We start from the raw sequence: 17790 nt of genomic DNA, 5'->3' as shown, positions 1-17790 counted from the left end.
ACATGCACGTTATCGTTTGTATCGGTACGGCGGCGCGGCGCGGCGTTCCAATGAAAAATTCGGCCGGAGGGTGAAAGGACAAGTTAAATGGATCACGGTCGTTTTTTGCCGTATTACCAGTCGACGAATTTGACTTTCTGGTCCAAGGTCACTGAGGGGATAACTCGACGATTTTGTTGAAAAAAGAAGAAAGATCGGGCGTGGTAGAACGATTTAAGATTACGCCGTATTCTTACGGCGAAAGTTTTTCGTCATCGGCACGAAACACGCCCTTGTACCCCACTTTATTCCAGCCGGATCGTTTGCACTATATAAGATTTCGGCTGTTCAATGATCGGTACACATTCGCTTCCAAGCATCATCGAAGAATCCTGATCGTTTACCGTCTCTAATCGCAGACTCATCATGTTCTCCAAGGTTGGTATTGTTACATATACATATATAAATATATATACATATTAACCCTTATTAGCACTCGAGTGGTGACACTGAGGCGCCGCTAAAAATTGCCGTACCATTATATAAAAAATATAATTCACATTGTTAAATACGTTGGTATCTAATCTCTCTCTACTAATTGTAAGATATATACATTGAAATTATTCTAGGTCGGAAGAAATGTCGGAGCTATTTTAACTCGAAAATGAAACATTTCTTCCGCCTTAGAATAATTCAGTACTTACTGTGGTGAGATGACAAGAAGGTCCCCGCGGCAAAACTTTTGTCCCCACTCTATCTTCCCCTTCTACGACGCTATTCCTCACGCTTCCGATATTGACAGAGAGAGGGTAACCTTTCCCCTCAATTCGTGCTCCCTCCCCTCATCTGGCGACACTGCTGCCAAGGACTTTCTTGTGATCTCACAAACCCCTATTCAAAAATGAGTAGGTGTAATTTAAAACAGTAAAAAGATTAGAGGAATTTAAAAGTACTGTTATATTATTCTCGACCTATTGAACATATTTAGAAAGAAAATCAATTTCCATTTCACTCCAGTTTGTTGCAAATCAGATAGAAAATGTTTATTTTGCACAAAAATCCACTATGTATTGATTAAATACCAACATATTTAATAACGTAAGCAACACTTTGAATAATGGTAGAATGGAATTATTCTAAAAAAAAAAATAGCTCCAACTGCAAAGGGATAATAACATTGTATTCGTCTACTCGCATACTCATATTCAGTAGAGAGAAGAACGGATTCGAGTGAAATATGTATACTTAAATTACACATCTTATCGTTTTCAGATCATAATTCTCGCCTGTGCTCTGGCAATGAGCGACGCCGGTGCCGCCTGGAACGCTGCCGCTGGTCAATATACGTTGACTACCGCAGCATTGACATCAACGTCGGACAACATCCTCCGCAGCACAGGAAATTTGGCGCAGATCGCGACTCAATCGAAAACAATCAACACCCCGTTCTCTAGCAGCAGCAAATCTGATATTCGTGTGACGAACCCGGCTATCTATGCACACGCTGCTCCATTGGCATACGCTTCAGCACCTTTTGCTACACCTCTTGCTGCACCCCTGGCTGCTGCTCATCCAAGCCCGCTCCTCGGCGTTGCTTACTCTCCGGCTGTTGCTGTTTCGCACATGGTCTACAGCAGTCCCGTAGGCGTATCTTATTCCTGGTAATCGCTCGTCGATTCTCAGATCTGACTGTGAATTCTTCGATGACTCTGTACGCGGATTTTAATTGATCACTGTTTGTATGTATTAAATATAGTATACGTGAAACGTGAACACGGCTAATTTATGCTTCTGCCATCATATATAACTTGTTCCAGTTCCCAGAATCACCCTGTATACCGAAAACCTAACGTAATATTGAATTTACGGTGTGTACAGATATTTTTAAGCCAGCTAATCGATGTGTTTAAAAGAAGAACTAATTCAATCGAGATGAAGAATTAGGGTGACAGTGTGCAAATTCACTCTAGATTAAAAATCACGATCACGGTGTGAATGAACTCGGCCAGCTTTCAAAATGTAAAAAAATACGTGGCATTTCATTTTTAAAAAAATGAAGGTCATCTTTGTTTCTAGAAAAATATTAAAAATAGAAATAATTGAGATATGCTGTCGTGTTGCTAGTAAAATATACTGCAACTTCCTCCTCTTCGGTTTTTTCCCAGTGTTTATTGTTTACGAAAAAAAAACGCTGGTACAAATGATCGCGAACACCCTGTACAGCCCCAATTATAAATGCTACTAGGGATACATGGTTCCCGAGTAACGGAGTTTCAAGACGGAGCAAAGCAAAACTGAAGTCGTAAGGGTTTTATGTTTATTCGTTAATCGGTTATTACATTCTGTGACATGTAGTTTGTTTGCGTGGTGGCAACGATTGGTTGTCGCCGCGAATCAGGGGCGCGGTTGACAGCGTCGAAGCCCCTCACGATCCGTGGCTGTTCGCATGTAGTTTTTAAAGAACCTTAACCGCTCCCAAGCCGTTCAATGCCAAGCCATTGAGTCCATTGAGTCCATGGAGTCCCAGAGGAGATAGAGCTGGTCCGGCGATTGCGGTTGTCAGTCCGGGTGCGAGGAGCGCGGATCCACCAAGAGCCACTGGACCTAAACCCGTCAAACCATAGATCGATGTAGAACGCCGTAGATCACCGTAGATCGTTCCAAATGGCCATGGTAGAAGCGGATCGAGAAAAGATCAAAAAGTTCATCAGTTCGCCGCAATTATTAGCCTAACATTACATATTAGAGATCCCTATTTCAGGTGTAGCTAACGAATCCGGATCTCAATCCGTGTAATGATTAACCCTTAGCAGTCGGGGCTATTTTAACTTGAAAATTAATGGCGCCTCAGAGTCACCACTCAAAATTGCTGTACCATTATTAAAAATATTGTATGTAATTTCATATCCAGAAAAAAATCATATAGAATGGAATTATTCTAGTTACGAAGAAATGTTTAATGTTCGAATTAAAATAGCTCCGACTGCAAAGGGTTAGTAGATATCTAACTGCGCGTGCGGTGCAGTGAACTGTGTATTATAGAGGTGTTACTACTAAGCACCTCTGTAAGGTTGACTTTTCTGAGGGAAGTCTGGACACCTCTATAATACACCGTGGGTGCGGGAAACAAAGAATGGACCGATTAAAATGAGGAAAGATAAAGGAAGCGTGTCAGCAAGCGTTTGCCAAGCGCCAAGCCGAAATTTGTTCGCGAGGACTATCTTCGACGAATAAATTTTCGCGTTCTCCTCCGATGTGATTATAATCAAAGAATTTGTCTAGTATTTTCTTTGATCGTTGTACGACAGCGGACCGGTAGATTTTGCAACAAAAAGAATAAGAATTAGGATGGATTGTGTTGCGGGTAAACTATAGTTGTAAAGTAAACTGACGGCACCCTGCGAATCAGGTACCTGCGAGAGCAGTATTTGCGAGCGTGAGTACTGGCGCGGGCACAGCGGTCGCCGTCACGATTCCTGGATTGTTAACGCGCACGTCCGCATTCCTTTCGCTACTGATTGGTGTGTCTACGCTCTTCGAGTAGGCTGATATGGCACCTAAGTTACCGATACCCCGGATGATATTAGAGGTGGATGTTGCGATGGATGGCAACGCGACCGTAGCTGCTGACAGAGGAAGAGCTGCCGGTTGCACCGCGAGTGCAGCAGGTGCAGTCGCTGCTAGCAAACCCCCGCCGATCACACCAGCTTGCGCGACCGCCAACAAGCATCCACAGATCACCAAGAACTGGAAAGAGAACGTGACAATCACGATATCAATGCAAACACAAATATCTAGAATCTATGCTACTATAGTTAGGAGCCTAACTGATCACTAGACTGCGGATCTTTATGCAAAATAAAGTTTTTATACGTCAATTGCAATCTATCAGGAGCTAAGTAAAAATTTGTTTTGTTCATTAATCATTTTGATATGGTCAAAATAGTATCGCGGCACTGTTAAAGTCTTTTAACTCATCTATTACTCATTTTTGTCATAGATGCATAAAATCCGCAGTCTACTGATCACACACACTTTACATCAGAATAACTTTTTTATGAATGGACCAAACGACTTCAATTTCTCTGGTAAGTCTACATAGAAGAATTACTTTAGCAAATGACGTCTAATAAATATGTTGGAAAAATACATTTGGTCGGAATCGTGGAAAACAATGGTGAAAATTGATTTTTACAACTTTTTTAGCTGGGCCAATATTTAAAAAAAATAGTTTCCCTACACGATCTCTGTCCCTGCTCGGAACAGACGAATGGGAGCTAGATCGCGACTTTACTGTACTTCTCCATCGCGGAAAATCCAAAAGAAGATTAACATTTTCAAAATATATCTCCATTTTCGTTTCTTCGATCTTCGTATACTTACCCTATACATGATGAGAGAGAGATCGAAGCGGATTCTCCTTGTACTGTGCAGAAGCAAACCGTAGAACGAATTGAATGCTTATGGTAAATCGGACAGAGTATTTATACATGAGCGCTAGTAAACCTATCCATCAGCAAGACTTGAAATATTTTTTCGAGCCCGAAAACGCGGTATCGAGTGTCCCCTGACCAAAGGCAAACACACAGACGCATAGGCTCGTAACGATACGCAGCCGATATTACGTTACGTTCGTCGGGTTGAAGACCATTTGATACCGAATTGCTAAACTCGGGCAATCGGTGTTGCATTCTGGCCTCGAGGAAGTCGATTTTTTCTCCCCTAACTGCGAAACGTGATTGGAGTACGTAATATATATTTTTCGACGCATATAAAACTCGTAAGTTATTTGTTATACGAAAAAATGTTTCAAACAAAAAGTTGTATGGGGGACACACAGTGCTCTGATCTGTTTTTTATTACTTTGCTTTTTTATCGAGATATGAGGGTCACCTTCGGTTTTTCTGAATAGAATGTCTTTTTTCTCAAATTCGAATAAATTACGAAATTCTGCGCAAAAAGTACATACACGATGAATGAATGAAAACGGGAATGAAAAAGACAACGCAGAAACGAAAACGAGAACGGGACGAGCAACCGGAATGGGAATTGGAATGTTTCATCGCGTCGTAGTCGTTTGCGCGAGTTACGTAATCGACATTGGCGAAGTGTAGCAAGTCGAGCACGGCCAAAAGCTTTGTAATTTCATAAGCATGCCAAAGGCACAGTAACATGTGATACTTTGTCAAACCGGTATCCCGCCTTTTACGTTTTCTGATTGAAGCCCTTAGGCATCGATCTGTCGGTAACAGCCACCCAGCTCGTTTGTTTTGAGATAGGAGAAATTTCTTACCTGAGCTTGTCACTTTCGTGCGTAGATAAAAAATGATCGATCACGTTGTGAAATCACATTTGTTGGCAGTTTGAACACGGTTGCTATAAAAAGAATTAAATTGTTGCAAGTATTGTTGTCACCAGGCACTGAAATTGATTTTCATTGAATTCGGTGTTCTAAAAGAAATACAAGGTAACAATGTTGCTGGCATGGGAAACTCTTGATTTTATTAATTCTTTGGAAAATTTAATACAGAAGTTGTAGGTTTGCGTGTGATCCGTAGCTGCGGACGCTTTTATCGTTAACAGTTTGACGAAAGAGTCTAACATGGCGATGTGCAAGATTCGTTCTGTCCACTATACAAAACTGCCTCGATATGTCATCCAACACGGTAATACCTCCTGTCATACGATTTCCATATCTGGCCTATACGATACGCATTTTTGTTTTCGTTTCTATTACCGATAAGATATCGGCAATGCAAGGTATGCAGTCATTCGATCGATAGAGCGTTAAAAAAATGATGCTACTTACATGGATTTATCAAATAGTAGGCTCTTTTACGGATTCTATAATCACTCGTGCTGCACAAGCGTAACGAATAATAATAATTATTATTATAATAATAATAGTAGTAGTAATAATAGTGATAATAATAATAAAAATAATATTAATTAATACCATGGGGACCTACGCGATATACATTATTCTTTTTCTTCTATCGTATCATTTAAAATTAAATATTAAAATCAAATAATCAACTAAGGGAAGGGGTGAATAGTTGTCGCATAGTTCTAACGCGCAACGAAAGCGACTGCCTCGCACGTTGGAAAGTTCGAAAGGAGATTTCGAATCGTGCAACCACTTCGTTTCGTTTGTTTATAATCTGCGTGTTGTACAATGTCAATGAACAATCGAAAACGTTTAGGAGGCGACGAGGCGACAAACTATAAAAGCACATTGGATAAAGGAGACATTAATGCTAAATATCAAACTATACGACAGACGTAAACGAAAGCATAGGTTTCTCCCGAGGTACGAGTGGCAAAAGTGCAAGCGATGCATAAAAAAGAAGTGGCGAAAGAAGTGCGAAGAGAGAAGAACTGAAACTGCGGATATACAGATTCGCTGAAACTATGTCCGCGAAACCTAGCTGCGGGATCGCGTGTCGATAATAATATTATAATATAGTAATATACCGGGTGTTTCATAAATTATAATACAAATTAGGCGAGGTCGATTCTACGGCTGAAAATAAGACGAAAATCAGAAATGAAATTGCGTGGGAGGCTTCGTTTTCAAGCCCTGACGTTGTACCGTGTACAAACACGTTATTTATTATTAAACAGCGGATTTAATACATTTATAACAAAAATGAGTAGGTGCATTTTCAAACAGTAAAAACATTAGAAGAATTTAAATATTATTTTCAACTTGTTAAACGTATTAAGAGAAAAATAAATATCTACTTCACTCTAGGTTGTTGCAATTCGAGTAGAAAATTTATATTTTGCATAAAAAGATCCGCTGTCTGTTTATTAGGTTCGTGGGAAAATTCTGTCGTATTTGACGATTGAAGTAATTTTGCTTGTAGTCGGGAAACAGGAATTGACAGGTTATCTGAAAGATGGCAACAAGTTGTTAGAAATAATGGAACTTATTATAAATTCATTAAAATATTTATTTAAAATACGACAGAACTTTCCGTCCAACCTAATATTAAGGACGCCTGTACTCGATTGATGTTTAAATTAAATTTTCTTGTAAACGAAGTCTCCCACGCAATTTCGTTATACTTGATTTTCGTCTTATTTCCTGACTTAATTTGTACCATGAATTACGAAACACCCGGTAGAAAGAAAGAGAAGCGCGAGAAAGAAGTGTGTTCGTTTACATAGACGTGGGAGACCAAAAATTCATTTCTCTCAATTCGGATGGCTTCGCTTGGAATACGTTCGGGAGGACGGCCGATTTCTCGGCAGCGGATTTCTCGTCGGATCCTACATACGTAAGATTTTGGGAAGATATAGATTTCTTTCGGCTTAGAAGTCTGGATGGGGGTGGTTGGGACGACGACGACGACGATGCGTCGATGCTGGACTCGTCTTCCTCTTCGATCTTGGGGGTAACGAGTTCTCTGGACTGTCCCAATATACTCGCCAAGATCCAACCTCCTTGATATTTTTCTCGATCAGGGAAGAAAGAGCCTGTGAAGTATCGATTCGATGTCGTGCGCCGACGTGGTTTCGGTGAACTGTCGGGACTTCCTGCTGGTGAGGCTAACGGTGTAGCTGGCAACGATTTGCTGCCCTTTTTCGGCTGAATCTCGGCCTGTTCAGCCGCGAACGTTTTGTTGAATTTGTTTGACATTATCTGATTGGCTACAAGAACAATCGATTTTCCGCAAAGCGCTGGTTCACTGTGAAACCCATCGTCCACACCTTGAGACTTAGCTATCACTTTTCCGATCGACAATGCCTTCGAATTTTGCTTGATCTCGTTCCCTAAAATCAACAAGATCACATGCTCTTAGATTCTAGACAACGTAAATGCGTACTACGACGAATACCACTACAATACCTTTGTTAGCTACTGAATTCGGTACAAACGGTTGACACGGTAACGGGTGCTTGCTGAAGTCGATCTCCTGAATACTCCGTTTACTCTCGGTAACAAGCTGTTGTTGTTCAGCTTTCGCATTACTCGCCGATGAGCCGATATTTTGTTCACCGAACACTTTATCGATCGGTCGAAATTCTTGCGAAACTGGCAATTCGTTCTGCGCCTTCGGATATCGTATATAAAAGAAATTGTCGTCATGAGATGGCGGGCTGAACGTGCTGTCATCGAAATCGAATCTGCGAAACAGAGAAGGACTGGTAGAAAGTATTCGAAAGAAATAATCGTGCTATAAAGGGTTGGTTGCGTAAAGGATACGTATGTAAATGCGAGTCGAGAGTCGAGAGTCGAGAGTCGAGAATCGAGAGTACGATATGCTAAACTCTCCGGCTATCGCTCGCGAATCGTACCAGTGGAAACGTCATGTTCGGATTCGTTGGTTTCGGTCGATTGATTCGGAACTTGCATACGCTACGGCATTGTGTACGTCACGGACTATCAGCGAACAAGAAGACAATAAAAAAAGAAAAGCGATAAAAACGTTACTCAATTTTTACTCGATTTTCGAGCATAGAGCGAAGCGAACGATGTGAGTCGCGGTTGAACCACGAGGGAGCATTCGAACGCGCGAAAACAGTCGTGTCGCTGACATCTAAGAATAGCTATCAGCAGTGGCCTGCACAACCAGCTGTTTAGTCACGATGCTCACATTCCGCGTAAATATTCTCTCTCTCTCTCTCTCTCTCTCTCTCTCTCTCTCTCTCTCTCTCTCTCTCTCTCTCTCTCTCTCTCTCACTCTCTCTCTCTCTTTCCCGCTCACACGTGCGCGCGCGTACTCGCTCCCTCTTTCACTCGTTCCAGAATACAGCGCGTATCATTAAATTAAGATTGAATTTCTTCTCTTATTTGGTATACAGTGTGTATCAAAAGTTTACAATCTATTAAAGTACGAAATACAAAAACGTACCCTCCGATGAATCTTTGATTGATCTTTGTTATCGTATGTTTAGATTACTTTGAAAAATTATGGTTACTACTAAAACTATTCATATACGGCGCTGCAAGGAAGAAATTTTAGACGCACTTGCTTTTCTTGTTGTTTGTAACTTCGTATAGCACACCAGTGACTATATTTATTACAAGAGTAAATTTAGTTATTATGACACTCAGCATGAAGATAGCCGCAAAATTTGCTATTCTTCCCTGCAGTGTCATATACGAATAGTATTAGTAGTAACCATAATTTTTTTCAAAGTAATCTATACATACGATCAAAGAAATCAATCGTTACCAAATCAGAAAAGAAATTCAATCTTCTTCAATCACGTCCGGTCTTTTTTTCGGTAATTGTACATCCAAACTCCCACCTCACCGCTTTCGATAAACTTTTTCCTATACACGTAACCGCCGCTTATCCTTAGTTATCCTTAGTCCGTGCGTGCGTATGCGTCAGCATGACGCGACCGCTTGTCAATTGTTTCTACAGATATATCACGACAATTGTCGGACGATCTATATACCGCGTGAATTTTTTCATAACATATGATGATGAAGAATGATGTCCAGTATTTCGCAAATACCTCGAAAACTAAGGCTGAGCGGCGGTTACATGTACAGGAAAAAATTGTTCAGAATCATCACCCTGACGACATAGTAAAAAATTACACAATTGCCTTTTCGTCTATTAGGAATGTGAATGTAAAACAGTAAAGCTTGTAAAGCAGATGCAAAAAAAAAGGTACCTATTATCGATCTTTCCCTTCATCCATTGCGGTAAAGATAATCCGCTGCCGAGTGATCTGTCTTCCGGTCTCGTCGAATCCATTGCGTAGCTATCGAGATTTTCGTTTCTCAGATACGATTTTCGTAAGAGGCGCCAATATTCCTTCCCTTTCGGTTACTTTCCTTTTTTTTCGTTAACTTCTACTTCGACGCATGGGGTTATAATACCGTTCGAAAATGTTTCGTAAGAAAGATTTTCTTGAAACTTAATTTTGCAGAACGACTCCTTTCCTAGGAAATCAGTCTGCACGCTCTTCTACCGACCTACAACATATAAACGAAACGGTGCATGCGTGCGTACGTAAGTAATTACGTAGTCTATCGTATTATGCAGAAGTGTCCGCGTTCGCATACGCGCTTCAGAAGTGGACAAATACGAGGTTTCTCTGTTCGTCCCGTAGATGAGAACAAATTAATTCTCTGGGTCGAATAAACCACGTTATTCGTATTTACCGCCGTCTAAAACGTTACGGTTGTCCAATAATCTTCACGTTGGTCATTCATTACATTCTCTGTTCTCTTCTTCCTATTGTAAAGCATTTTTCTATTTGTAAGACAACCTCGTGAACGTGTTCGCTTAGATATTTCGCTTGAATTCTCGATCGATACGATTCCCCGTAGCTCTCGCCGATGTAAATCGATTTCTTTAATCGAATTACAATGTTAGACTGCGGATCTTTATGGAAAATAAAAATATTTTGCGACGATTCTGGGCAGCAGGAATTAAATAGAAATTCACTTAATCCTTTAATAGATTGATTACATTGAAAACATCATAACGATATTCTTAGATTTTTCCAATTTCCTCATAAATATGTATAAAAATCCGCAATCTAATTATTACGTTTTGCAACGAATCGAGATTTACGTTCACACGGGACCAGGAAAAGGGGGACAAGAAAAACGAACGGTCGAGAACATAGAAAATGAAAATTCGGACCTGTGGCGAATGAGCAAAAACCAATAACAAAACGAATAAGTGAAAGGTTCGTCGAAGCGCGTTTTCTTCTAACGATCTGCTATCGAGTTTCAATTCGATGTCATAGCAAACGATCGTGTGTATACTCGAATATGTACTACAATAATCGAAAATATCACAAACAGTTCACAACGTTCAACGTCACGCGTTTCCTCCGACACTAACGTGTAAACAAATTGCTTTTCTCGTTGCAACGACGTAGGTAAGTACTCTGTGATGATATGCATACAGGTAAACTGCGTGTATATTTACTTACGCGATTTTTACGATGCGTCGAATACTTCCGTGAAGTTAGTACCCCCATAATTACGTTATTTTTGTAAGGCCTTGGAAACGGTAACACCGTACACTTTGAAACGACACAGTTGTCGACCGATCACAGCGAATGACACAAGCTTTGGACATACATTACGTCGTTTTGTGTTGTGTCAAAGGAAGCGATATTTTTCCTCGTTGGAAATTTCCTGTTTTCGAGAGAACGCCAAAAGAACTAGGACAGTCTAGGGGAAACGAGAAAGGAAACTGTAGTATTTGTGGTATTTGTTTGTGTTTGACCTTCCTAAAAAAAGGAACACGGCAATTATGGAAGCGAGACGTACAATTTTATTTGTCTATATGTGCCAATATGTGCTCAACAATTATTTAGCAACTATATATATATGTATACTCTCCGTGCCTCAGAGTTGTCCCTCGCTCGCAGCCAATAATTTGGCTAGAATCGAAAGTAAGAGTGGAATGACCCAATCAGACGCCTTGCTGTCACATTCCTTTCGAATTCCTGCCACATGGCAACTTGTGAGGCAACGAGAGTTGTTATTGTGAGGAAATAAATACAGATTGCATATTATGCATATTATCAACATCTACATTGATATTGTACTTTTTCCAAATTATAATTGACAAGATCAGTTAGCACTGTTGAAAATAATAAGAGTAAAGTAAAAATGAACCAGTAATAAAATAAATATTTCATAAATATTTATACAGAATGAGATACGGTGACGATTCCCCCTTTCTCTCTAAATAGATACATTTTAGCTTCGTGGTACATATTTCTTGATATTTCTCAACAGACTATAGCACTTTGTCCACATTCGTCATCTGGTAGATGAAGTAATCTTCGAACACTATATAACTTGTTGGCTTTCTCTCGACCAATCGCAACGCGAATTGTATCAGCCGTCTACACAACCAACCAATCGAAACGATGCTTCGAGTTCTCCTATCACAAGACCGCACCGTTCAGTTTGCTTTGAATGTGTATGCGTGTATGTAGTTTTCCGGCGTTTGTAGTGGTAGAAACAGAAACTCGTCCCGTCGAATGTTCTTCCGGTTGTGACCGTGGTGTTAAACGGTTAACGTAAGTTCGCTGAAATCTAAATCGATTCCAATCGAACTTAGACAATCGGTTTTAACACAATATTTTCGATGGATTCGTGTCAATTATTTTCCCGCTTGCGACTCAATGCATTCTTTTAACATTAAAACGCGAACAATAACAATATTTCCAACAGTAATGGTTATCTTCTTCGTACTGTTGTTTTTATCGAAAAAAGCCATGTGATTCCTTTGACGTTTTGCTAGTATAATTCCAGTGCTAATAAACTACAGTGAACAATTTCTTTGTTTTTACAGAAAACCAGCAACGATGAAGTTCAATCGACTTGTTACTTCTTCGCGCAGAAAAAATAGGAAAAGGCATTTCACGGCGCCTTCTCACATTCGGAGGCGGCTTATGTCAGCACCACTTTCCAAAGAATTAAGACAGAAGTATAATGTACGCTCTATGCCAATTCGCAAAGATGATGAAGTACAGGTATGCTCGCTTACTTGAATGATAATTTTTAATATGGTTTTCTACTATTTTATCCTATTCTATAAATTATATTTCTTCTTTCTGGTCAAAGGTTGTTCGTGGCCACTACAAGGGTCAACAAGTAGGCAAAGTTGTACAAGTTTACAGAAAAAAGTTCGTCATATACATAGAAAGAATACAGCGAGAAAAGATTAATACTGCCAGTGTATATGTCGGTATTGATCCATCAAAGGTAAACAACTACTTTTGACTATGTATAACATTTTTCCTTCATTCAATGATGAACTAAACCATTCACGTAGAAGAAGACGATGAGCTAGATAAACGAATCAGTGCTTAGGGTTCTCCTTTGTATCTGTAAGTTTATTTTGCTTAGTCTTTTTGCTGCAGACAAACTGGCACTGATACATTCAATGTAAAACAGAAGTTTCTACGATATATAGTGACTGTTGTCATACATGAATTAATTTTTTCTCGTAGACCGTTATCGTAAAGCTGAAGATGGATAAAGATCGCAAAAAGATTATCGACAGGAGAAGTAAAGGCAGATTGGCTGCTTTAGGTAAAGACAAAGGAAAATATACAGAGGACTCGACCGCTGCTATGGAAACTTCGTAAACGTCGTCTTTTATTTCTGTACTTCAATAAAAACATTAATACTTCGAATCATATTTGTTTATTTATCGTTCCGTATTGTTCTCGACATTGTACAACTAAAAAACAAAATATTAATACATATTTTACAATGTATAAATAATCGGAAACTTTCTTCATGTTGACAGGCTCAACACTAGTAACTATTCGTAGAAAAGAAGTGAAAATAACTTTCGTGGAATGTAATGCAATTCCTTTGTCGTTGCTGACGCACATACATTTTTTATTAACAAAAAAAAGGCAATTGCAGCGTTAGTCTTATACATATAACTTTGTCAAAGCTAAATTGGTATCCTTTTTACACTGGTATCGTCGGTATGGTTCGTTATTTCTCTGATGCTGCTTTCACTATTTTCTCATATGCAATTAACTTTTTCATTGGTTTAATATTAACTGGAAGGAAAAAATATGTAAAACATAACACGAATCTTCAGAGTCTAGAGAAAACAGATCTAATATCTTACCAGCTCTGTAGTCTTTACAAAATTCTCCAGTACTGAGGACACAGGACATGTGATCTATATCATTCAGTGCGACTTTATATTTATGTTTCCCAAGTTTTAGCTTATTTTCTGTTAGAATAAATTTCCGACCCAACAGTTTAGTTTCAACTACCTAAATATAAAAAAGAATCCTGTGTTATATATGAATCCGTGAAACATATTTAATTTTATTATCGCGCATGTATAACTTACCATAGAAGGAATATCTAATACAAAAATATTGTTTTCTTGTAGATCTTTTAGTGTAATAGAAGGTAGGGTAGTTTCGTATACTAAGCTTTCCTCGTCCATTAATTCCTGTAACTGTAAAGAACAGATTTTGAAAGAAAGAACGAAATGCTGCAAAGTGGCATGATACTATAATGTTCATTTTTATTTCATACATTATGCGGTCTGGTTCGTAACGCTGAATTCTTGGTCATGGTTCGTGTTGCGATTTCATCAATTTTTGAAATTTTTTCAGTGTGGTGAGTTTTTTGGGACAAACTTTCGTGTTCCGTATTCTCTTTGGCACTATCGCTTTCATTACTAGAGCAACGTACACTCTGTTCGAAAGAGTTCCATGTATTTGTTTTATATTGGTCTGCCAACAAATACGTTTCTGTTTCGCTGGAAGTATCTTTATAGTTGTTACTACTTGTGTTTGACGATTGTACAGATTCATTATTATCAGTATATGATTCTCTCGAGTGAATATTCTTTTTTTTTCTGTTCTTCCCGAATCTAGAGTTTCTATGTGCTGTTAACTTTTTATTGTTTTGTAGAGACAATGAGTGTTTGAAACCCATGTTCTCGTCTTCGCTACCTGACAAATCGGAAAGTTCTTTTGACCTGTTGAATAACTTGTCTCTCATATTCTCTGTGTTACAATATTCATTGTCATCATCGCTAGGACTAGATTCGCTATCTCCAGTCAGGTTTAGCCTTCTCATTTGTTGTAATCGTCTTTTGGACAAAGGTGACATGCTATCTTCCGGATTGTGTTTAATGTTCGCAGGATCCATTGTTTTGTTGCTAATATAATCATCGCTGATGCTTGACTCCGAACATTTATCCAATAACAAAGCATTGTCCGATATAATTCTGTATTTGTTTTTAATAACTGTAGAGCAAGTAACTTTCGGCTGCAACTTTACTTTTTGTAATTTATTTTCTTCCTTTGTTTCGCTGTTCGTACCTTTATTTGTAACTGGTGCTGTATATTGTGAATCCGTGGTATCCGATGTATCGTGAATATCAGATAATAAGTCGTCAGCATTCGACAAGGTTGTTCCAATTGTGGAAGCATCTTTACAATTGAGTACAGGCAACGTAAGCTTTGCATTTTTACAGACCTCTGGCATTTTTTTCTTTTTCTTTGCATAAACTATTCTTCCTATATCATGGAATTCTTCTTCCGTATCTTCGTCGATACCAGAATCCTTCGGGTGATTTGTTTTGCCATTAAACGGAGATTGCATCAGCGAAGACTCGCTACTTTCCCTTTCATCTGTAGATACTTCTTGGACTTTTAGGTATTCGACCTTCAACCTAGAACAACTTTCTCTGACACATACCTCTGCGTTGACAGAATGTTTATCAACATGTTGAACCATGGTCTCTTCATCTAAAAAAGAGATCAAGTCTTTTCTTATACCGTTTAATTTTTCATTACTTTTGAGAGTTCTAGAGCAGTTACTTTTATTCAACTTTTCATTGCCTTCGTCATTGCTACTATTACTTACTCCTTCCGACGACCTTGTATAATCCTCATTTGTTCCTTGTTTTGCCTTGATGCCATTGGTTTTTTTATTGTAGCACATTTTTCTACTACAAGTCTCTAAAACCTTTTCACAAACAGCCTTATTAGAAGTACTCGCAGAAGGTTCGTAATTATTAGTTCCATTTAGTTCATTTGGTTCGCTCTCTCGAATATTCTTTTTACAAACAGCCTTATCAGAACTACTCGCAGAAGGTTCATTTGGTTCGCTCTCTTGAATATTCTTTTTACAAACAACCTTATCAGAACTACTCACAGAAGGTTCATTTTGTTCACTCTTTCGAATATTCTTTTTACAAACAATCTTCTTAGAACTACTCGCAGAAGGTTCGTAATTATTAGTTTCGTTTAGTTCATTTGGTTCGCTCTCTTGAATATTCTTCTCTGGGGAACAAGTCGATTGTACATTTCTCTTAACAACTTTTTGCAAACCTAAATTTACAGAATCTGAGCTGGATTTATTCTTGGATCGTTCAGCATTTGGACTTTGATTTTTCATATCTGATATATCATAGTTGCTAACATCATATTCCGATTCAGAATAATGTATACTTGTAGTCGTAATATCTATCGCGGAAGTTGTTAAATCCACATCGGATTTATACAAAACACTATATTCAGTGTCAGAGAGATCATTATTATCGTCGGTATCGTCATCATCCGACAAATTCCGAAGAATAGCCGTTTTCATATCAATAAACTCTTTGTAGTTTTTAAATCTATGGAGATGTTTGATGGCAGTATTCATAACCTTCGTTCGGCGACATAATCTTTTAGACGGTGCTAATTTGTGTACAAAAGAAGAATCCACCATTCTTTTCGTTACTGTGTTTGACACTATTTTCCAATTAAATTCATTGGAATCCATTTCGAAATTAATTTAGGGAAATTAATGTCAGAGAAAATGTTTTCTGTACTTTGTGTGAGAAGTCTAACCTAACTTTTAGTTGATTCAAGAAGCATTCTTTTCGATGAAAACACACAAGAAGAATGTACGACGATGTAATTTTAACACTTTGTATGTAATAGTTTACAGCGTCTCATAAATGCAAGATAAGAAGCAAATAAAAGTAAAAAACTCGCGTAAACGTTGTTTACGCTTTCGAACACGCTGGAGTACACTCAAGTACACTGGAGTATTTACACACACATATACAAATGTATAGAAATAAGGAGCAGTCGCACGCAGTGTTGCTAGATGGTACGGGAAAACTCGCGCATGCGCGACGATTCCAGTGTCACTGAAGTACGAAATCGGGCACCTTGGTTGTCCCGCATAGCTTCGCACAATCTTTTCTTCTCGATTTTCAAACATAACGTTTAACATGCGTATGTTATATTAAAATTTGATGTGTATGTACATGTAATATATAAATATATTCTAATTGTATATATACAGTAACGGACAAAAGTTTAAGACCGCTCTAAAGAAAACTTGCCCCACAAGCTACGGACTGTAGAACGCAGATACGTTCCTGGATTCGCCGTGCATGCGCGAGTTTTCCCGTACCATCTAGCAACACTGGTCGCACGTCGCACTCACACAAGACTGCACACTGCACATGAGTTCGCATTGGTTCACATGACATACGATTTGTAAGAGCGTAAGAGCGCGTGGAAGAAATCACTACAGCAATGTTTAACAGTTCGATACACAATTTTCATTAAATACTGTATTATTATTATTTTCTTCCCGAAAATATTTCGTAAATATTATTTTTCTGGTGATTTTAAAATAGTACTTCTGCTGTATATATAGTTCGACAAGAGGCGACTAAATCGACCAATAACGGTCGACGATATTATACCGTATATGCACTGATCCACAGTGCATTCCACATGTTCCACACATGGACCTCAATGGACCTACTGATTCCACACTGTTCCACACGCATATCTTTCAACTAAAATTAACTAAAGCAACTATATAAAATAGGAAAATGATGCATATAAACGAGAAGGAATTAAGTCTGTGAAACGTATAAAGTTAACTTTGTAAAAGTAAACTTTGAACCTCTTACAATGCTGTAGACAGCGAATAAGAGCTCTCAATTATGTATATAAATGTAAAATTTATCAGATTTCTTTTTTCAATGTGGAAGTATTGTAAAGGAATTGCGAAGGATTCATTTCATTTCGACAAGTACACTTACAAAGGTGCTATGTTCCACATAATCGTGAGAACATAATGAAAAAGAATTATTTCAGAAAATTCTAATGATTGTTGTTACCCTATCGATGCCCTATCGATACACAAAGAGAAAATTTGATCTGAATGAGTTTGTATCATTCAAATGTATACCGGAAGTGTGAGAATCGATGGATATATGTGTACTATACATATATAGATATAGATATAGATGCATATACATCTAGATAAATATATATATATACATCTGTATACATATATACATACATATATAT

General features: G+C 38.5%; 5 protein-coding genes across 7 annotated transcripts; 2 read left to right on the top strand and 3 right to left on the bottom strand.

The window, feature by feature from the left end:
• The first annotated feature begins 260 nt into the window (after positions 1-260).
• On the top strand, positions 261-1752 carry Cpf1 (cuticular protein CPF1). The gene is made up of 2 exons (XM_076438956.1): positions 261-417; positions 1252-1752. The coding sequence occupies exons 1-2, from the start codon at positions 406-408 to the stop codon at positions 1642-1644; spliced, it is 405 nt and encodes a 134-aa protein (XP_076295071.1). The 5' UTR covers positions 261-405; the 3' UTR covers positions 1645-1752.
• Positions 1753-2282: 530 nt separating this feature from the next.
• Positions 2283-4547, bottom strand: Cpf2 (cuticular protein CPF2). Of its 3 annotated transcripts, none has more exons than XM_076438948.1 (3): positions 4363-4547; positions 3393-3726; positions 2283-2583 (listed from the first exon to the last, which is right to left on the bottom strand). In XM_076438948.1, the coding sequence occupies exons 1-3, from the start codon at positions 4369-4371 to the stop codon at positions 2435-2437; spliced, it is 492 nt and encodes a 163-aa protein (XP_076295063.1). In that variant the 5' UTR covers positions 4372-4547; the 3' UTR covers positions 2283-2434. The 3 variants fall into 3 exon arrangements, with proteins under 3 accessions (XP_076295063.1, XP_076295064.1, XP_076295065.1); XM_076438949.1 differs by having other exon boundaries at positions 3537-3726; positions 4363-4510; XM_076438950.1 differs by having other exon boundaries at positions 3552-3726; positions 4363-4510.
• A 912-nt stretch (positions 4548-5459) lies between these two features.
• LOC143216123 (uncharacterized) lies at positions 5460-11120 on the bottom strand. Its single transcript, XM_076438927.1, has 4 exons — positions 10891-11120; positions 9616-9919; positions 7835-8112; positions 5460-7758 (listed from the first exon to the last, which is right to left on the bottom strand). The coding sequence occupies exons 2-4, from the start codon at positions 9696-9698 to the stop codon at positions 7145-7147; spliced, it is 975 nt and encodes a 324-aa protein (XP_076295042.1). The 5' UTR covers positions 9699-9919; positions 10891-11120; the 3' UTR covers positions 5460-7144.
• Positions 11121-11834: 714 nt separating this feature from the next.
• Positions 11835-13116, top strand: Rpl26 (ribosomal protein L26). Its single transcript, XM_076438946.1, has 4 exons — positions 11835-11994; positions 12270-12450; positions 12542-12682; positions 12931-13116. Exons 1-4 carry the CDS (start codon positions 11891-11893, stop codon positions 13066-13068), a joined length of 564 nt encoding a protein of 187 aa, XP_076295061.1. The 5' UTR covers positions 11835-11890; the 3' UTR covers positions 13069-13116.
• LOC143216103 (uncharacterized) lies at positions 13111-16524 on the bottom strand. Its single transcript, XM_076438884.1, has 4 exons — positions 13991-16524; positions 13800-13910; positions 13569-13719; positions 13111-13497 (listed from the first exon to the last, which is right to left on the bottom strand). The coding sequence occupies exons 1-4, from the start codon at positions 16232-16234 to the stop codon at positions 13430-13432; spliced, it is 2574 nt and encodes an 857-aa protein (XP_076294999.1). The 5' UTR covers positions 16235-16524; the 3' UTR covers positions 13111-13429.
• Between the last annotated feature and the right edge of the window lie 1266 nt (positions 16525-17790).

This window comes from Lasioglossum baleicum, chromosome 15 (genome assembly GCF_051020765.1).
Source record: "Lasioglossum baleicum chromosome 15, iyLasBale1, whole genome shotgun sequence".
NCBI classification, from domain to species: Eukaryota; Metazoa; Arthropoda; class Insecta; order Hymenoptera; family Halictidae; genus Lasioglossum; species Lasioglossum baleicum.
Note: the sequence above shows the minus strand (reverse complement) of the source record. Positions and strands in the feature narration are given on the sequence as shown.